The 20,441-nt window shown below is 39.9% G+C and overlaps 4 protein-coding genes and 2 long non-coding RNA genes across 13 annotated transcripts in view; 3 read left to right on the top strand and 3 right to left on the bottom strand.

Moving 5' to 3' along the window:
• The first annotated feature begins 54 nt into the window (after positions 1 to 54).
• Positions 55 to 8,541, top strand: LOC106809060. Of its 2 annotated transcripts, none has more exons than XM_014812004.1 (6): positions 55 to 109; positions 297 to 371; positions 652 to 873; positions 1,099 to 1,224; positions 8,165 to 8,270; positions 8,405 to 8,541. In XM_014812004.1, the coding sequence occupies exons 1-6, from the start codon at positions 86 to 88 to the stop codon at positions 8,524 to 8,526; spliced, it is 675 nt and encodes a 224-aa protein (XP_014667490.1). In that variant the 5' UTR covers positions 55 to 85; the 3' UTR covers positions 8,527 to 8,541. The 2 variants fall into 2 exon arrangements, with proteins under 2 accessions (XP_014667490.1, XP_014667488.1); XM_014812002.1 differs by having other exon boundaries at positions 1,099 to 1,230; positions 8,171 to 8,270.
• On the bottom strand, positions 1,455 to 2,022 carry LOC106809062. Its single transcript, XR_001393844.1, has 3 exons — positions 1,994 to 2,022; positions 1,750 to 1,859; positions 1,455 to 1,556 (listed from the first exon to the last, which is right to left on the bottom strand). It is a non-coding gene; the product is annotated as an uncharacterized LOC106809062 (long non-coding RNA).
• On the bottom strand, positions 2,616 to 3,249 carry LOC106809063. Its single transcript, XR_001393845.1, has 3 exons — positions 3,189 to 3,249; positions 2,931 to 3,005; positions 2,616 to 2,652 (listed from the first exon to the last, which is right to left on the bottom strand). It is a non-coding gene; the product is annotated as an uncharacterized LOC106809063 (long non-coding RNA).
• On the top strand, positions 6,639 to 8,153 carry LOC106809061. Its single transcript, XM_014812005.1, has 5 exons — positions 6,639 to 6,851; positions 7,030 to 7,086; positions 7,282 to 7,356; positions 7,621 to 7,844; positions 8,039 to 8,153. Exons 1-4 carry the CDS (start codon positions 6,717 to 6,719, stop codon positions 7,741 to 7,743), a joined length of 390 nt encoding a protein of 129 aa, XP_014667491.1. The 5' UTR covers positions 6,639 to 6,716; the 3' UTR covers positions 7,744 to 7,844; positions 8,039 to 8,153.
• Positions 8,542 to 9,214: 673 nt separating the features above from the next.
• Positions 9,215 to 11,973, top strand: LOC106809071 (tyrosine-protein kinase Srms-like). The gene is made up of 6 exons (XM_014812020.1): positions 9,215 to 9,282; positions 9,516 to 9,667; positions 9,918 to 10,053; positions 10,308 to 10,521; positions 10,678 to 10,831; positions 11,103 to 11,973. Exons 1-5 carry the CDS (start codon positions 9,252 to 9,254, stop codon positions 10,790 to 10,792), a joined length of 648 nt encoding a protein of 215 aa, XP_014667506.1. The 5' UTR covers positions 9,215 to 9,251; the 3' UTR covers positions 10,793 to 10,831; positions 11,103 to 11,973.
• A 308-nt stretch (positions 11,974 to 12,281) lies between these two features.
• Positions 12,282 to 20,441, bottom strand: part of LOC106809070 (2-aminoethylphosphonate--pyruvate transaminase-like) — a 9,797-nt gene continuing 1,637 nt past the window's right edge. For 4 of the 7 annotated variants that reach the window (XM_014812016.1, XM_014812012.1, XM_014812014.1 and 1 more), the window contains exons 2-9: positions 18,126 to 18,266; positions 17,646 to 17,746; positions 16,550 to 16,657; positions 15,985 to 16,111; positions 15,571 to 15,735; positions 15,215 to 15,374; positions 14,543 to 14,703; positions 12,282 to 13,583 (exon numbers count right to left, since the gene is read on the bottom strand). In XM_014812016.1, coding sequence (XP_014667502.1) covers positions 13,432 to 13,583; positions 14,543 to 14,703; positions 15,215 to 15,374; positions 15,571 to 15,735; positions 15,985 to 16,111; positions 16,550 to 16,657; positions 17,646 to 17,746; positions 18,126 to 18,266 — 1,115 coding nt within the window. In that variant the 3' untranslated portion in view covers positions 12,282 to 13,431. Of the gene's footprint in view, positions 13,584 to 14,542; positions 14,704 to 15,153; positions 15,375 to 15,570; positions 15,736 to 15,984; positions 16,112 to 16,549; positions 16,658 to 17,645; positions 17,747 to 18,125; positions 18,267 to 18,637; positions 18,726 to 18,991; positions 19,050 to 20,441 lie in introns of those variants that run through there. The other 3 variants (XM_014812015.1, XM_014812019.1, XM_014812017.1) reach the window with 3 other exon arrangements.

The raw sequence follows: 20,441 nt of genomic DNA, 5'->3' as shown, positions 1-20,441 counted from the left end.
GCCTACATTTATATAGGTGGATAGGTACCAAAATCTAATTCGCTATTTACAGGTACGTGAATCTAATATAGGGGATGAGGCCTGCATGAACGACCAAAGCTGTTTCATGGTGAGTAACTACATTAGATAGTTAGTGCAATGTAGATTAATTATTATTAATTATAAATGTGTTTAAATAAAAAATAATTAAATATATCAAAATTTTATACTTGTGTAAAATGTTATAAGGTAGTTTACGCGTGTGCATGTTGTATTTTGTTAACAATTATAACGAATTGTGTGTTTCCCTGTTACAGTGCTGGGAGACCTGCTCTATGCTTTATATGGATTACCAGGTGTGGGGAATGATGTGTAAAATCCCAGAACTTTGTGTAAGTCTGCTACCCTCAACTAATATATATATATATTATATTATACATATTATTATTTTTTCTAAGGTTCTAGCGTTTTGCACATATTTGTGCACGGTAAAAGCAACACTTAGCGGTTGCTTGACGCTTGATCACATTCGTTGTCTGCCATAGCAACCTACGCGACATTATGAATTGCTTTTTCTACAACATGTCATCGTCTCTCTCTCTCTCTCTCCACACGCACACGTATATAACAGTATGCTAATATAATATATATAATGGTTTGTGTTATTTTTAGTACGAAGGTTGCCAAGTGTCCTGCCGCTTTCACGAAGAGCACGTGTTCGAGACGCAGCATCTGCCGACATCGGACGTCAACAAACTCGCAGTTCAGATGGAGGACTCCGATACTGAGCTACTGCTACGGTGGGAGCCGGAGGGAGTGCCTATAGACAGGTCCGTCGTCTACCAGCTGACGTGGCGCGAAAACGAGCACAGCGACTGGATGGGAATCGTACAGGTGGGGAGAGTTGATTCTTTACTGTTAACGGTCGGCGCTACCGATGTGTCTTTGTGTCATCGTGTTATTGGTTACGGATTTCAGACGCATTTGCTACGCGGTAAATCGTTGAAGACCATCAACATCTACTTGTGCGAATCCGTATCGTGTCGTTGATTCTTGATCGCTGTCTAACTGGGAAGTTTCGCTGTACTGACGTCACCACGCATCCCTCTCTGCATGCAGACGCGTGAGATCGAACACCGGCTACAGAAGATCAACTTCCCCGAGAAGTTTCAGCTGCAGATCATGGCCGTCGACTCGAAGGGCATCCTCTCTGTAACGGGCAGCCAGTACCCAGCAGACGAGCAAGTGCTANCCACTGACATCTGCTCGATCAGAAACCATATAGTCAGCATTAAGAGCGCATTCTTGATGTGTCACACCTATAATCATCAACATACAGAAGCTTGCTGCCATGGAATGCACAAGGGTAACGCTGTTGAGTACATTTCATGTTACTCAGTTTATATGGGCTTGCTATCAATTTCCTTTAGTGGCTTGGTAAGTACATTGTAAATTAACAAATGGCAACGTTATATAATACCTGGAGTTGTGAATCTCGCTGTGTTGATGTACCCATTGGTGCTGATGTTCAAAACGTATTCCGAGTTGTATGTCAGTCCAAGTAGCTTCACCTCATCCTTTACATAATAGAAAAATACGTTAAGAAAGTTATAGTTATGTCACTTTTCACACGCACTTTTCCACTTGCACGCTTTTTACATTTATACATTGCATGGTCAATCTAGCACGTTGCCCATGTTTAAAATGGAACATTATTGAAAATAATTTTCTTGAGATTAACTTTGACATAGACGATGTTCATGCACTTACATCTTTCTCGCTGGGCACGATGAGAAACTTGGGCTGATGTTCCTCAGCTACACACACAGGATAGGCGCTGTCTTTGTTGCAGCTCGTTCTTTTCCAGGCTATCGAGTATCCTGCACAGAAAGTGAAATAACTATATGTATACATAGTTAACCATGTTTTGTGAAACAATCAGTAAATACGTAACATGTATTGATGACATTAACATACTAATATACGTTCGATAATGCGTGGATGGCGCACGTACCTATGTCACCGGTTGCGGTCGTATCTGTCCATAGATACTAACCCAAGGGGTACCCCCCTTGGGTTAGTATCTATGATCTGTCTTGTGTTTCCATGTCACTGTGGCATCGAGTCGTGCGTCCCTCGTTGCCACAGCAACGGATATGTCGAGCAGCAGCACCCACTTGCTTGTCTGCTGGGTACTTGCTGCCCGTTACAGAGAGAATGCCCTTCGAGTCGACGGCCATGATCTGCAGCTGAAACTTCTCCGGGAAGTTGATCTTCTGTAGCCGGTGTTCGATCTCACGCGTCTGCATGCAGAGAGGGATGCGTGGTGACGTCAGTACAGCAAAACTTCCCAGTTAGACAGCGATAAACAATCAACGACACGATAAGGATTTCATTCCATAAGGATAATCTATTCAACGATTTACCGCGTGTTAAAGAATCAACTCTGCTCACCTGTACGATTCCCATCCAGTCGCTGTGCTCGTTTTCGCGCCACGTCAGCTGGTAGACAACGGCCCTGTCTATAGGCACTCCCTCCGGCTCCCACCGTAGCAGTAGGTCAGTATCGGAGTCCTCCATCTGAACTGCGAGTTTGTTGACGTCCGATGTCGGCAGATGCTGCGTCTCGACACGTGCTCTTCGTGACAAGCGCAGACCACTGGCAACCTCGTACTAAAAAGAACTAATTATCATATATATATATATATATATATGTATATTATATATATACATACTGTTACAGGATGTGAACGTGATGCTGTTGTGTCACATTGCTGTGGTAGGAGATCGACTATATATGCAATATCAAGCAAAATCTAGTTACGCGTCTACAAATTTTTACAAGCAATGTTTACGCAAACACAATTACTCAGCAAAACATTAATGTTAACTATAGAACTGCGTGTATGCGTATTTAAAAGCTATAGGTATCTTGAGGGTAGCAGACTTACACAGAGATCTGGAACGTCGCACATCATTCCCCACACTTGATAATCCAGGTAAAGCATAGAGCAACTTTCCCAGCACTGTGAAGCAGACACATTATCCGTTATTTATAAAATACATCATGGTACAATATATCGTAAAAAAAAATGTAACACAGATGCGTGCGCGTGAAAAATACCATTTTTACATAAATATGAAACAATGTGATATTACATAATAATTGCTAAAGTAGATAAGAGCATCTAAATAATTTTGTTACTTACCATAAAGCAGCTTTGGTCATTCATGCAAGCCTCATCTCCCATGTTAGACTCTGCTGCCTGTAATATGTAGATCAAATCGATTAATATGGTATTACCTACACATTAAAATCAGTCTACGAGTATTGATGTCGATATAATTAGTTATATTATTAATTGCGAGGATAATGCAATATGGTGTCAGATTTTTAATAATAGATTGTCCACGCAAACCTGTGGGAAAGGATAATAAATATAATAAAAAATTAAATGAATAAATAATACATAAATAAAAAATAAAATAAATAATTATAGGAAGCACAATACCAAGTTTATCGACGCAGTCAGCAACGGCACCTGGGCGAGTCACCACATACTCGCATACTGGCAACCTCTAACTCGAAACATAAAACGTCATCGGAGACAATCGTACCCACGTGAGAATAGCTAGTAAATGTAATGCCGAAACGTGGATTTCATGCTCAGTTCTACTACGGGCCACTATTATTACCCGCGTAGTGGACCATGTATCGTACCTGACACACACGATACCGGCAAGGGTCGAGAAGACACTAATGTCACACGTACAAGTTTAGAGCAGGCAAGTGCGCAGACACACTTGACACGCCGCTCACTATGCGCTGTGATGTCCCACCAACGCGCGCTCACGCGATTGCACAGAGCAGCACAGGCACATCACCTAATTACGCGCTGACAATGGCATCCCTTTGTGCGACGGCTTTGTCAAGTTTGTGACGAATTCTGATGTCAGCGTAACTGTGGACCTCACAGGTGTCTGCTGCGACGTATCTTGTAAAAAGAAGTGCGAGTAGTAAGCCGCTTGAAAGGTTCTGCGCACGAGTCAAACTACGGAGAGATTAAGCACCATTTCTCGATTTCTACTTACTATGTGTTTATATGTGTTCATAATTTTGCGCGAATAAGTATTGAAATTAATCATGGACCTATTTAGAGATAGCAAATAGAATGAATAACGTGAGTGAAAAATAGCGCAGGGCACATTAGAAATTAATTCGTTCATCTTTCTATTTTTTTGCTTGCATGCATGGTTTGCGAAATGACGGGGTCTGCGGTGGACATCGGTTAGAAATGTATTATAAACCCTAATATTACAGTAATGCAGTAATTTCACACATAGAGCAGCAGATTTAACGTTATGGCAGACAAAATATTACAATTTTCCCTGTAGTTACGACATGCATCGGGCTACCCACATTTCACATAAAAAAGTATATTGCTTGTTACGCTAGAGTAATAAAACAATTAACCATCGATACCCAATATTTTGTTTTGTAGCTAGCCCGGATCAGTTAAATCCCTTGGAATAGGGAAAATGCAATAGACCGGATAGCCGCAGAAAAGATCACATAAAAATCGATATCATTGATAAGTGATTGGACTGAAACATATAGGAAATCAGTTGATCGCCGTTCAAAATGCAAAATTGCTCACCCAACATTCGCTAACCAAACATTTGCTCACCCAACATTCGCTAACCAAACATTTGCTCACCCGACATTTGCCCACTAGACATTTGCTCACCCGGCATTCGTTCATCCAACATTTTCTCATCCAACCCGACATTTGCTCACCCACATTCGTTCACTCAACATTTGCTCACTAGAAATTCGTTCACCCTCAACATGTTCACCGTACAATTGCATCACCACATCATCGTTCACCAACATTGCTCACTAGAATTAGTTCACCCAACATTTGCTCACAGGCTGCGCGAGCTCTCACTCACTAGAAAATCGTTTACCCAACATTTGTTCACCATACATTTGCTCACCCAACATTCGTTCACCCAACATTTGTTCACCGTACATTTGCTCACCCAACATTCGTTCACTCAAGATTTGCTCACTAGAAATTCGTTCACCCAACATTTGCTCACTCTACATTTGCTCACCCGACATGTGTTCCCTCCACAGAGGAGGGGCTCGAGGGAAAAGGTTCGATGAAAACAGCTAGCTTTGATTCACTTCTCCCAAATAAAATCAAATAATAAATACAAGTATGCTATATAAATATAACATTACATAATTCTTGACGGTTATATGAAAACATTATCAACAATATATTGGAAATCATATCCGATGTAATGCGAATTTTCGGCGATGGTATGTAACGGGGTTAATTTTCCTGTCGAAATATTTAAATTGCAGAATCATATAATTCATGTTGAGTTAGCGCGCACTCCAAGAACAATAAGGGGCAAGGGTGGATAAGGTACAGGTCACGTAAAAATACATTAGAAGGAGCGATTGGAGATGAGTGAAGAAGCGAAGGATAGAAGGAGAAAGAGCGAGAGAGGGAGAGGAGAGTGGGCGAGAAAGAACAGGAGGTCACGGCGTCGGATAAAGGGCGATGAATGAAGAAAGAAAGAAGTACCGCGCGTAGGGCGTTCAGAAAGTTGGTTCGGCAGCCGTTCATTGCGCGTTTACGGAACGACGGACATTGTAAATGAAAATTTGCTTGGACCATCTCGGGCACTCGCAGTGTACCCATGCCGAGTAAGGTCGTAATCAGACCAGTAGTTTGTGAGGCGTTCTGCATGTCATCCACAAACACCTACATACGCACGCACACACACACGCACACATACATACACACGTACCCGCGCACACGAGCTCACACATGCACACACATACACACAATACTAAGGTAATACTGAAACAATTTATGAGGAATAACTTAAATAATGTGCAGTGGTGTAGCTGTAGACATGTTATCAAGGGAACTCCTATGTACTCCCATTTAGTTTACTATTCATATTATAGCCTAACATCTTTTATCCATTTCTCAGTCTCCATTCTCTCCCTGGTCATTTGGGTCTTTTTAGAAGTTGTAATTTCCCCCCTGTTTTCATCCGACGTTCATTCCGAATCTATAATAATTTTATTGTGTGTATATAAAGTTGAATTCATTTCTTGATTGAAGCGCGTGAGGAAATATTGCCTGCAACTTGAAATAATGAGGACTATATATAGTTAATATATAATGTAAAATTGACACAGTTCATAACAGTTTCTTGATACTATTAAACTTGTTCACGCAATTTGGATACTATGCTCTTCGCATAGCATCACGCGTGTTCAGAACTTTTCAAACGGCTTGGTATACTCATCCGTCGTTTCACAAGATATCACGCAGCTGACACCTGTAGCATCATCAATCGCGTAAATATCGGTACTCGTCAGAAACTTTGCACGACATCCCGAGACCGTGACAAAAGCCGCCGAACAAAGCGGTGACGTGTCAAACAATGATGGCCGCTCGTCTAAACAATAGACGAGCGCGCCGTGGACATCACACCGACAATAGTGAGCGGGTGTCAAGTGTGTCCGCGCACTTGCTGCTCTAACTGCGTGTGACATTAGTGTCTTCTGAACCCTGCCGGTGTGTGTCAGGTACGATCACGTGGTCCACTACGGTATATATAGTGGCCCCGTAGTCAAACTCGAGCATGAAATCCACGTTCGGCATTACATTTACTAGCTATTCTCACGCGGGTACAATTGCTTCACGATGACGTTTTATGTTCGAGTTAGTGTTTGTATTTTCGTGTTCTTCGCCGCATGCGTCTTACCGATGATCCGAGGAGAGGACATGCACAAGTATGTGGGAGTCGCCAGGTGCCGTGCTGAATGCGTCGATAAACTGGTACGTATAATTAATTTCATACAATCCTGCGTAAAAATCTGGATCATAATTAGACGTATTGGCAAAATTATGCGCTAACTATATAAGCTATGTATGCTATAGCTATGTAACTATAATTATACGTACGCCTACATATATATAGGTGGATAGGTACCAGAATCTAATTCGCTATTTACAGATACCAGAATCTAATATAGGGGATGAGGCCTGCATGAACGACCAAAGCTGTTTCATGGTGAGTAACTACATTAGATAGTTAGTGCAATGTAGATTAATTATTATTAATTATAAATGTGTTTAAATAAAACATAATTAAATATATCAAAATTTTATACTTGTGTAAAATGTTATAAGGTAGTTTACGCGTGCGCGCGTGTGCATGTTGTATTTTGTTAACAATTATAACGAATTGTGTGTTTCCCTGTTACAGTGCTGGGAGACCTGCTCTATGCTTTATATGGATTACCAGGTGTGGGGAATGATGTGTAAAGTCCCAGAACTTTGTGTAAGTCTGCTACCCTCAACTAATATATATATATATACATATATTATTATTCTAAGGTTCTAGCGTTTGCCATATTTGTGCACGCGTAAAAGCAAACTAGCGGTTGCTTGACTTGATCACATCGTTGTCTGCCATAGCAACCTACGCGACATTATGAACATTGCTTTCTACAACAGGTCTCTCTCTCTCTCTCTCTCTCTACACACGCACACGTATGCAACAGTATGCTAATATAATATATATAATGGTTTGTGTTATTTTTAGTACGAAGGTTGCCAAGTGTCCTGCCGTTTTTCACGAAGAGCACGTGCTTCGAGACGCAACATCTGCCGACATCGGACGTCAACAAACTCGCAGTTCAGATGGAGGACTCCGATACTGAGCTAGTGCTACAGTGGGAGCCGGAGGGAGTGCCTATAGACAGGGCCGTCGTCTACCAGCTGACGTGGCGCGAAAACGAACACAGTGACTGGATGGGAATCGTACAGGTGGGCAGAGTTGATTCTTTACTGTTAACGGTCGGCGCTACCGAAGTGTCTTTGTCTCATTGCCGTTATCGACGGATTTCAGACGCATTTGCTACGCGGTAAATCGTTGAATAGATTATCGTTATGGAATGAAATCCTTATCGTGTCGTTGATTGTTTATCGCTGTCTAACTGCACGGTCCTCTCTGCATGCAGACGCGTGAGATTGAACACCGGCTACAGAAGATCAACTTCCCCGACAAGTTTCAGCTGCAGATCATGGCCGTCGACTCGAAGGGCATCCTCTCTGTAACGGGCAGCCAGTACCCAGCAGACGAGCAAGTGCTGCTGCTCGACATATCCGTTGCTGTGGCAACGAGGGACGCACGACTCGATGCCACAGTGACATGGAAACACAAGACAGATACGACCGCAACCGGTGACATAGGTACGTGCGCCATCCACGCATTATCGAACGTATATTAGTATGTTAATGTCATCAATACATGTTACGTATTTACTGATTGTTTCACAAAACATGGTTAACTATGTATACATATAGTTATTTCACTTTCTCTGCAGGATACTCGATAGCCTGGAAAAGAACGAGCTGCAACAAAGACAGCGCCTATCCTGTGTGTGTAGCTGAGGAACATCAGCCCAAGTTTCTCATCGTGCCCAGCGAGAAAGATGTAAGTGCATGAACATCGTCTATGTCAAAGCTAATCTCAAGAAAATTATTTTCAATAATGTTCCATTTTAAACATGGGCAACGTGCTAGATTGACCATACAATGTATAAATGTAAAAAGCGTGCAAGTGGAAAAGTGCGTGTGAAAAGNCACGGGAGCCCTTTGATTGGCTCCGTTATTTCACAGAGTATGAATGGAGCGTTCGCAAGCCGGCGAGCGGCCTAACTATTGGACACAGCCGATTGGAAAATGGATCCTTCATGGTCACGACCGGCGTGCAACCAGCACCGGCACGGGGGAGAGAATTGTAGCTGTAAAGACATGCAAAGGTAAAACGTCAGATACTAACCAAAACATTATCTAAACTAATCTTGACAAAAACCTTACTCGTGAAGGCGACTTGACCTATTCACAATTTGTTGAATGAATGATACAAACTTTCTATCAAAGAGAAACTGATCGTTATAATAGCGTCTAGATGTAAATGCAATAACTTCGTGGCTAACCACATTCCACGCTTTCTATACATCCACTAGTCTCCTAATACACACGTATGAAGTATTAATACAGATTTACTTCGTGTAGATAACACGCAGCATGGCCGGGACAAAGGCTTGCTCTCATGAATGAGAACATCTGCTGAATGAAGCAGCTGAAGGCAAGCATCACCCTATACCGCATTCGGCCCTTCATTGGAGCATTCACTGGACGTGCAACCTATCACACTCATCACGGAATATGCTTGTAGTGGAAGCTTTGCGCAACCTGCCATGGGTACGTATGGTTAAACCGATCAGTTAATTATTAACCATACCTTTGCGCTACGATCTGAGAATGACACGTTCATAGTACATATTATTATACTACGCAGTGTACTGAAGATTACCGAACTTGCTGACGGTATTAACTGCTTCTACTATAGAATATTCTTTGTTATTTTATAAAAAAAATAGTTAATTATTCTATGTGCCACCCACAGAAATAGAAACTGTTTGTTTTATTTTAGGAAACTACATATTGAAGGAGACCTAATGTCAACTGGAGGGAAAATGGTTATAATTTACACCGGTGTGGACAGTCTTGGAAGACAGGAACAAGTCCAAGCAACTGCAGTCACGTTGCTTGGCTGGGCATGGCAAATTGCCAATGGCATGGTACGTTTCTAAATTATACAAAATCAAATAAATAATATAAATCACCAAATAATCACCTCGTTGAACCTAACCAAATCATTTCACGCATTACTAAATATATCTACTGGAAAAACGCGTTTGTATGTACATATACGACCTGTCTGGGAAGGAAGTTCTACGGTAGCGATAGACTAAATAGATTAAACCGCGATTAAACTAGTTTTTGATAAATTGCAATACGACCTACTTCATCGTGCTATTCTCCCCGCAGACGTACGTGACAGAGAAGGGCTTCAATCACGGTGACGTCACTGCAAGAAACATTCTCGTAACAGATCAGGGAACGGTAAAGCTCTGTGACTTTGGTCACGCGCAGATATGCCCAGCGGGAAACCAGATTAGCACAGGTAAGTTGACAGAACCCTAAGCTGCCTTCGATCATCAAGAGAAATATGTAGACTGTTGCAGTTACTGATTACTATTGTTAGAGATCTAAATCTTTCCGTGTCTAATTATTAAATGCGAAATCTGATAATAATAATTATATTTTCTGCTCTCCAAACAGATACACAAACTACACCACTGTTATTCCACGCTGATATTATTTAGCGTGTGAAATCTGATAACATGGCCTAACATATGTTCTGCTTTCTTTGCACAGATACACATACTATTCCCGTCCAATCCGCTGCACCAGAGACACTTCAAACTGGACAGCGGTCAGAGGCTTCTGACGTCTGGGCGTTCGGTGTACTGCTATGGGAAATAACGACGCTTGGCAACGAGCTCTATTCGGGAATTAAGGAAGAAGACATGCTGCCGTATCTTCTGGATGGAAATAGACTCAAGCAGTCAGACTACTGTTCCACCCAGCTGTAAGTATACACTCAATAAACATAACTTTACCTGAACGGTAATTCCCAACTGGTTAAATCAATCGTAATATAAAGTATTCGACTAATACGCAGTGTCCTTGCACTGAACAATGGCAGTTTTAGAGCACAGGCTATTAAGTATATTTATTTCATCAGATATGAACTGATGCAGAGTGCTTGGAAAACTCGCACCTCAGTGAACGACCAGGCTTTTCGGCAGCTGTCAGCAGGAACTACAGACAATGATGTCCGTCTGCTCACAAACACATAGACCTGATGGTAAGTCCATAACGCCTGGAGCAATGCTGAGGTAAATATGCACAGATAAAGTACCGTGTAGCTTATATTTGATGCACTCAATATATAACATAAAGGAAATATATAATAATTACAAAGAAAATTGTCATTTCTCCTGCATTAAGACGCACTATATTAACGTTTGCCTGTTGTAGACATGAAACTGATGTCTGTTCAAATATCAATAATCTTACACCAACCATATACTTTCCATATGTGCGACTGTTACGTCTGATTCGCCGTAATTCTTGTCATTAACCGTCTCGTTATTACGTTATTTGCAGTGAGAACGACTGCACCACCTCTAGCTGTCGATCCAGCTTAGCTGAACCTGCCGACAACTCTCACGGGAGACCGATGGTCGCTGAGCTGATCCTCACAAACGAGGTCACGGTCCATTCTGACCCAGGTCGTCGCTCCACAAGCAGCAGCAGCCAATCACAGACCGGCTTTCACCAGGGCAGCGTTAGAAGTGCAGGTAGACAGTCTCGTCGCCACAAATCCTTCATCAGAGGAAGCCATCTTGATTCAACTGGACCATCCACCGGTGCGCCATCGCAGTCGCCGATTTCAACTTGCTCTCGCCAGTCGCACACGAATTCAACGTGCTCCAATAGATCCGAGGACTCCGGCGTGGGAGCCAATAGGAGGTCAAGCAGACTTGGTAAGGTGAGCCTGTCGCAGCAGCTGAGTCGGTTTGCATCATCAAAGTGTCAGGAGGAATCCGGTCGATTATTGGAGGACTATGAGGAGCAACAGGAGGAGGGTGCTAGCGATGACGTGTTTGAGGAATCAAAACCTGACAGCCTCCCAGAAGATGAGTTAGTTAGGAGTGTATCTCAATAAACGAGCTATTTGCAAACGTATGGATTGATAAAGAAAACGAAGAAACCACAATGAAAAACATACCCTGCAATATATATGTCATTGCTTTCATTTAGATGATTGTCACGGTCAGAAAATATTAATATATTATTAACTTGTTTGTTTATAACTTATTTTGCATATATGTATAGCATCGACCTAATTTGTATAGAGAATTTTAACTTCACTAATAATTGATTTAGTTAGCTAAGAAGTCATTTCAGTAACACAAACTTACTAAATATATTTATTAATAAAATACTGGTGCTTTTATATTTTATTTTAAACTTATTATTTTGTTTATAGAAGCTTTCTTCACCCGTATATATTCTCATATCAAATATTGCCCTGATATATGTAACTAACAACATGAAAGAAATTCCCAAAGTCCAAACAAATGTCGGTGTTGGACAACGTGGGACCGAAACCCAAATCAACTTGATGCATATATATATATATAACAGTCAACCAACATGATAAATTTCAATTTTCTCGACCATTAGCACACACGCATTCACACGAATGTCCTTATTTACAGATTTTTGAAAATTAACGTTCAGTAACAAGGTGAGCGATTAAATATGAAATGTGCACATATCTCATTCCTAATTTTGCAGTATATTTGGTTAGATTGTGATCAGCGTTAGATATATGGTACCCAGAATTACAACCGCATATTTCACTCTATAGTCTATTCACTCTATTTAACTCTAATCACAGCTCTCTTCGACTTTCTTTGATATGAATTTCTAGATTTCATCCAGTATTTGCACACTAATTACAGTGGAGACATGATAATTCGTGATCAATTTCATGGTCAAAATAAGTTCAGTAACATTGACAAGCTTTGAATGACGTTACTAATGACTATCATGCACTACTGCCATGAAACGTTATAACATCCGAGTTAATGCCACGCGACTTTTAAAAACAGACCGACTTTGGCAGCCACGCTACAGATAAGGCCTTTACAATCAATGATTAGAGATCTGTGTATTACATTTTAATTTCAAAAATAACCCTAACAAGCTTGATATATCACAGGATTGTTGATGTTGTTTAAAAAAAAATCCATTTAAATTGGCACACAACCATGTTGACACACGTGGTTTAAATGCTTGAATCACCCTGCCTGTGATATAAAAGGTTGAGCTGTGACGTGACACCATTACTAAGGTGTGCATGTTGCATAGATACTTGGCTGTGTGCAGGGGCCCCATATACTACAATAGAGCGTGGCAATAACCCATGGTCATGGTGATATACACACATATATATATATAGCTCTATTGTTTTTATAGATGGTACAGTGTTTCCCATACATTGACACGAGCGAGCAAATTTGTCCAAAACACCGCCTCCCTTACGAAACATTTGACAACTTGAAAAAGAGATTCAAGATCGAGTCTCATACAATCAGGAGTCTATCAATTGATAGACTCCTGATACAATGTGTTAAGAATAGCTTAAAATGCACCACATTGCACAATTTTTTCAAAAATTTGCCAGGGGAGCATGCCCCGGCCCCCTATAGCTTGGCAATCACTTGCACTGCTCACTTTGCTAGGACCTCGATACGATATATAAATATAGGCCTACTTACACCGATTCAAACTGCTGGCAAGGGATCGAGATAGCGATACAATAAACCTCTGATCGTAGTGATATGAAGTGAAAGAACTGCAGCGAGTATGTCATTATCTATAATGATCAACAGAAGAGGTCAAGCGTAAAAACTCAAAAGGACCATTAGCCAACGATAGGAATCTTTAGGCGCATTTCATTGCACACATGCTCTATGCAATCCAGAAGCTTTCGCATGTCGGCTGGAAATAGATGCCCAATGTTACCTATCCTGAAGCAATCTACCTCTGTCATCTTCCCTGGGTATATAACCTGATCTGAAACAAAAAGCGAGAGCCCGTTGGAGTATTTTTTGTATTTGAGAGTTGCTGAAGGTCTACTACTCCCATTAGATATCAATTACAGTAAAAACCAGTGTATAAGAACCTGTTAGGGCAAGATTTTCCATTTAGACCCGCTTGACATAAGAACCTGCTTTAGCCTACAATTTGAAACAGGTTCTTATTTGATAAAATTCAGTTAACACTTAAAAATTCATAAATCAACTAAAACAAAAAAGAAATAAGATAACCTAGAATAGGGTTTGTATTTGTCTAGATTGCAGTCATTTAGACATAATTATATGCATAGTTTATATAAACAATGGACCGCACCAATATTCTACCAGCAACAAGCGTATTTTTTTCTTAAAAAAATAAGAACCTATTTAAGAACCGAAATAGCCTAATTTCCCAGTAAACACCAATTATATAAGAACCTTTTTCGGCTAACGTGGAAAAATGCAGGTTCTTATACGCGAGTTTTTACTATAATTTTTCAATGCAGAATTAGTTCCAACAAAGAGTTTACATAGGTTCGTGCATAGACTTAAAATATATAATAATTCTAACAAGCTTCACGTATCGTATATCACAGACTTGTTGATGCTGTGTAATAAAGCATCGATTAAATTGGCACAATCACATTGACAAATGTAGTTTAAATGCTCGAATTACCTTGCCTGAAATTTAAAAAAAGGTTTAACTGCGATGTGACACCATTACTAACTTAACAAAACTCTGCCGGTAGTGATATGGAGTGAAAGAATAGTACAGCAGTGAATATGGCAATAACTATAACAATCACCTATAGAAGATACTCAGAAAAGGTCAGAGTGAAAACTCAAAAGTACCATTAGCCATGGATAGGAAACTTTAGGCCCATATGCCATTGCACACAACACACTGCATGCAAAGGAAACTATATATAGTCAACTACAAATGATGACAGCACATACCCAAGTCACCTAGACGTGTGTAAAACGTCTTAAAATCGAAGTTGGGGTCGTTCGGGAAATGGTAGGAAGTGATGATGTAACCTCTGTGTGAGTCATCCAGCAACTCTCTAAAACCGAGTTTCGTCATGCCATCCCGCAGCACTGATCGGTTCTCTTTATATCTGGTATGCACAATTGCTATTGTCTTTACCATATACTTTCCAAAATTGGTTATGAAAAGACCGAATTCTTGGCACTCGATTGGTGCAAGTGTAGCGTGGTTTGTATGTGCCAGTTGCAGTTCAAGTCGCATGCGTGAGTTTGTAAACCGTAAAATAATGGAGGGTTGTTCGCGAGTCATAATGTTTGTCACCAGCAGAGTGTACTGGTAAACATGTAACTGTCCCAATCATACTTTCTCTCACATACCATGTTAATTACGACTCACTACATTCCCTGTGATGTACGTGCATGCACATGAAGTGATACTATAATCACAGGTTTTTGATTATTTAATTAATTAATTAATGATGATAAATTCACGATATAATAATGGTGGACCTCATACATCATAGATTAATGCAGTTTTAAGAAAATAAGAAAATGTCAAAATAGTTCAAAATGACAAATACCTCAGGATATCGGTCATTGTTGTAGAGACAATATTTGACATTCATGCAATGAGCCAAATACCTGCGGGCTCTTCCTTTGACGCCACCTTCTTGTTCCAGTTCAATTAATGCCTGTTTGAATGCCAGCATGACATGGGTAGGAGGGGTGAACCTGAATTGACCATTTTGATCTAATCCTTCACACTGTTCCACAAGGTCGAATGATAGTGTCCTACTCCATCCTAAAATAAATGAGGTTTTCAAGAAGATATAAACCTATACACATTGTTTCTTATATTGTACATAGATTGAACATATATCCACAAATTTGTCACATCTAAAACTCTTTCAATCAGTAATGCTTCTAAATGATAAAGGAGGAATTAGTTTTCACCGCTCCACAAAAGCACCAACTCGAACCTATCTATATATATATACCTTTGCTGTTAAATAGCTTTTCTCGATTTGCGATAACATATGAGAATCCCGGTATGCCTTCGATGCACTTGTTCGCCGAACTAACCAAGTAGTCGACACCACATGCAACCATGTCGAGGGGAATCGCCCCAAAGCTGCTCATTGCATCCACAAAGTAAGTAGCATCTGAAATTCACGAGCCATTACCATATGAAAGCATCCACGTCTAACCTGCTATAATGATCAAGACCGATGAATAATTGCACGGCTATATAAAGCTCGGGTATTCATGATTCACAGTGAATTTCTTAGTAAGCATTTGACAACAGCTGTCACATTAGATTCTGCAATAACCAGCAGTGTCCATATAATGTAATTACTACATGACGCACAGAATATCAATCACAAATGGCACAGCTAATTGAAAACACAAACCTGTGTATCTTTTCAATAGCAACCCCACATCTTCTACAGGATTGATGACGCCTGAACTTGTTTCACAATGTACTATAGAAACGTTGGTGAAAGTATCTTGTTTAAGGGCTTCTTCCACGACTTCTACCTGCGGAAAAAAACAATACAAAATAATAACAAAACTACACACGCGTGCATGCACGCACGCACGCGCACACACACACAACACACACATATATATATATATATCTATAAAAAGTTCACGTTGGCTGCTGCCGGCTTTCAACAATTAAATGACCATGCCATATTCTACTATAAGACCCTATATCACTTCAGAATGTATCAAATAAGCGTTACCTTACACGTGACCCAATAACCATTACCTTACACGTGACCCAATAACCATTACCTTACACGTGACCCAATAACCATTATATTCAGAATATACCTATCAAATATACTTGTAAAACATTATTATTACTGCATTGGAGAAAAGCAAAATGAATAACTAATGAATATAAATATAAGGAATAACTCTAATAAAATAATTATTGAATGGTAGCAAAATTAATTTAAGAAATCGTACCCTGACTTTTTCTTCATCAGGAAAGCGGCACAATACGTGGTCTATATTATGTGCTTTACATATCCTTGATACTCGCATTCCATATGCCCCATTGGCTAGGACCAACACCTAAAGAAAAAATGTCAATCCATGCTGCTTAATTACGGTAATGTTTACTCGCGATTAACTGTGACCTATAGGAAGTATGGGAGTGATAAATCGCAATGGATAGCTGAAATAAATTTCTACATAGTACCAAATCACACTGTCACATTTAACAATTGTAACATTGACCGACCCCTATATGCATTTTACAACACATACCTAAACAGCCATTACAGAGAAGAACTCTATATGATACATACAGTTGGATATGATACTGTTCCCAATTTATTATTGTGCCATCTGTTTCCTGGCATAATTCCTTCTACTACATCATAGAATCTTAGGCACAAAATGGATAAATGAACAAAATGGAAGTATAATCATTGCTTAGCTAGATATATGCTGCCTCAAAGGGTAAGGAAATGCTGCAACAGCTAGCTGCTACATATGATGTAGAGTATGGGAGTGATAAATCGCAATGGATAGCTGAAATAAATTCCTACATATAGTACCAAATCACACTGTCACATTTTACAATTGTAACATTGACCGACCCCTATATGCATTTTACAACACATACCTAAACAGCCATTACAGAGAAGAACTCTATATGATACATACAGTTGGATATGATACTGTTCCCAATTTATTCTTGTGCCATCTGTTTCCTGGCATAATTCCTTCTACTACATCATAGAATCTTAGGCACAAAATGGATAAATGGACAAAATGGAAGTATAATCATTGCTTAGCTCATTGAATAAATGAATGTACAGTGTCAGTTTTATTTCCAGAATCAGATATATAAAGATATATAGGTTCAACGTAACACAAACTCTGTCAGGTTTTATTGTATTTAGTAAACATTGTCATATATATATTATAATTAATGGACTTTTGATTATTTAGAGCATTAATCATACCATGGCAGATAATTAGTACTTTTCTGCAGGCTAATGTGTTTCCATTGCTATATAGTTATTTTGACAGGTGTGGAATACATCATGCGTACCTTCCCGCCTTGCCGAGGTACTGTACTTGATATAACAGCTTCTAATGCATAGGTGCCACTCCCCTGCAGAGGTACACATGTGTACTGAGATGGATCAACACCTATGCAAAGAAATCTTTATTATGTTATTGAGGTCCTATATTCATGTACAGGAATGATAATTCTATCAATAATCACACGAAAGATTCCCACTTGCTATCTTCCTTGATACATGATACATGATGACATGATTATATATATATATATGTATATGTATATATGAATTGATAGAACTGGCTCCAAAATGATGGGTAAATTATATCATGAGTTCATAGTATATAGCCCATATAATGGGCTCTTGGTCATATATAAATTATACATGTATTGGATCATCCTACAGTCAGCAAATAATGGATTAATTATATAATTAATATTTAAATGTATTCAAATGATTAAAAACAACATGCTCTATCTTCATTATCTATTATAGCCCAAACGAACCTGCGACATCCAAAAGCTTTTCTCTGATGTACTTGACAGTTTCAATGAAAGTTGTATCTCTGGATCCATAGTCCAGCAGCATAGCCTCTTTCACAGTCTTGCTGGTACACAGGGGTCCGGGAGTAAAAAGTTTCTTCCCACCTAGAAATTCAAGAATATTCACAGTATACATGCATTGTATACTGCATACTGACAGTAATACATATATATACTCTGTATAGCTGAATAGTACATTGTAGTATATACAATAGTAGTACATAATACTGAGTAGTACATACTGTAGTATAAATATACGTTGTGCATGATATGTGCATCTTTATATTCATATTATGTGTAACAGTGTATGTCAACTATTACAATGTGTATTAGCTCTAGCCTCTACAGGTGTGGGCCAGCGTAGCTTTAACCGTGTATCCCTAGTCAGTGGTGTATCCAGCATGGGGCGGAGCCAGCGTACGGCCCCCCTCGTTTGCAGGCTCAGAAAAAAATCAATCAAACTTAAAAAAACAAACTTTTTAGTAGCAGTGGCACTGGGTGGGTCTTCAGGGGTAACGTCAGACTGAATGCCCTCCTGTTTCTGTTTGCTCCACAAGGACCTCCCTTTGCAAATGGATAAGGTGGTCAACATCTTCATCAGAAGGAATTAAGCCTCGAAATTAGCTATTGGCAAACTCCATGGGGGACGCTTAACACTGACTGCCAATAAGGAGATTTCCGTCTTTGGTTAAAAATCGCTTGACTACCAGACGGAAATTTCTGTCAATCAGGTTTTATTTCACAACACGAAAGATTAGTTCATAAAGTATCTGCTAGATGTCACGAAATCAGTCCCTCGATCATCAACCAGTCGTGTACGTGGTTCTTACCATTGAAGCAACATTGACCTTTGTCACACTCATTTGCAGTGAGATGGCTCGCCGTATTCGATATACACAGGCTGAAGCACTGGCCGAGATTTTTGCGGATTCTGATTCTGTGGATGATTATTTGGCATCTGCTGATGAATCAGTAAATGAAGCCGGTTTTGCTCGTCAGGACGACGAGTACGAGTCAAATGATGATAAACATAGTGGTCAGCTAGCTGATAGTGATGATGATGACAATAATTCACCTCAGCAATCTGAACCTAGATATTACTAATACTATTAGAAATACTAATAGATTAGAATTAGAATATTACTTATGTATTACTAGATAGAGATGTTATATTTGGTATCTAGAATATATATGTTTAACCCATAGGAATAAAGAAATATGCCACCTGGTAGTGAGATTGACTCTAAAAGACACTTGCATTTTCAAACTTGTTTTTCTCCACTTTTTAGTGAATTTCAACCAAAAGTCGAAAATAGTTGTATTCTTGAGATTGAAGAGGATTATCTTGTCTTTTTTTATATCAATAAACATTTGGTATCATTAGAAAGTTTGAGTCTTGTTCTTCCAAATGCTATAGGCCCTATAACAAGAGGTTCTTTGCCTATTAAATAATTATCCCAATTTTGTTAGAAATAATCGAAAAAGGCAGAAAACCTCTGGTGGTGGCAGTTACTTTCATGCATAAAGTCTGGCAGTCAAAGTGTTAAGGTCCCGAATACACAATCATGACCTGAACATCTCAGTGGCAATTATTAGTAGGCCTAATTGTCACACCGACTTCTCACCCTGACCTGTGTATCAATCAGAGCTACTCATCAACGTGATCAAGTGTGTTTCCTTTTTAGTGCCATTAAACATGTTAAAGGACTTATAAAGTTATATTTTGTGTTGCAATTCTTACCTGTGTTTTAATACATGTATTATTACTATAGCTGAGAGGGTCTATGTCCCCCAGGGTACTGCCGGAATGTACCCTGGGTACGGTCCGGTATACTGGAACATACCCTGGTACTATCTAATATGCCGGACCGTACCTCGCCTACTCCACTAACGAGTCTAGGGAGTCGCCTACGCCTACTCCCTAACCCTAACCTTAACCCTAATCCTAACCCTAACCATATCAAATAGTGACCAGGGTACGTTCCGGTATACCGGACCGTACCCAGGGTACGTTCTGGCATAGCTCTAGTACTATAGCCCGCTTAGATTAACTGCCGCTGGCAGCGGCAGTTAATGTAAGCGGGCTATAGTACTAGAGCTATGCCAGAACGTACCCTGGGTACGGTCCGGTATACCGGAACGTACCCTGGTCACTATTTGATATGGTTAGGGTTAGGATTAGGGTTAAGGTTAGGGTTAGGGAGTAGGCGTAGGCGACTCCCTAGACTCGTTAGTGGAGTAGGCGAGGTACGGTCCGGCATATTAGATAGTACCAGGGTA

This window comes from Priapulus caudatus, unplaced genomic scaffold, assembly GCF_000485595.1.
Source record: "Priapulus caudatus unplaced genomic scaffold, Priapulus_caudatus-5.0.1 Scaffold325, whole genome shotgun sequence".
Taxonomy (NCBI): Eukaryota; Metazoa; Priapulida; class Priapulimorpha; order Priapulimorphida; family Priapulidae; genus Priapulus; species Priapulus caudatus.
Note: the sequence above shows the minus strand (reverse complement) of the source record. Positions and strands in the feature narration are given on the sequence as shown.

Coding starts and splice junctions, on each gene's coding strand:
- LOC106809060 (XM_014812004.1), top strand. CDS start 86: ATGAACGACCAAAGCTGTTTCATG. Junction 372..651: donor GTAAAATCCCAGAACTTTGT/GTAAGTCTGCTA, acceptor TGTTATTTTTAG/TACGAAGGTTGCCAAGTGTC. Junction 8,271..8,404: donor GACCGCAACCGGTGACATAG/GTACGTGCGCCA, acceptor CTTTCTCTGCAG/GATACTCGATAGCCTGGAAA.
- LOC106809061 (XM_014812005.1), top strand. CDS start 6,717: ATGACGTTTTATGTTCGAGTTAGTGTTTGTATTTTCGTGTTCTTCGCC. Junction 6,852..7,029: donor CTGAATGCGTCGATAAACTG/GTACGTATAATT, acceptor CGCTATTTACAG/ATACCAGAATCTAATATAGG. Junction 7,087..7,281: donor ACGACCAAAGCTGTTTCATG/GTGAGTAACTAC, acceptor TCCCTGTTACAG/TGCTGGGAGACCTGCTCTAT.
- LOC106809071 (XM_014812020.1), top strand. CDS start 9,252: ATGCTTGTAGTGGAAGCTTTGCGCAACCTGC. Junction 10,054..10,307: donor GGGAAACCAGATTAGCACAG/GTAAGTTGACAG, acceptor TTCTTTGCACAG/ATACACATACTATTCCCGTC. Junction 10,522..10,677: donor GACTACTGTTCCACCCAGCT/GTAAGTATACAC, acceptor TTATTTCATCAG/ATATGAACTGATGCAGAGTG.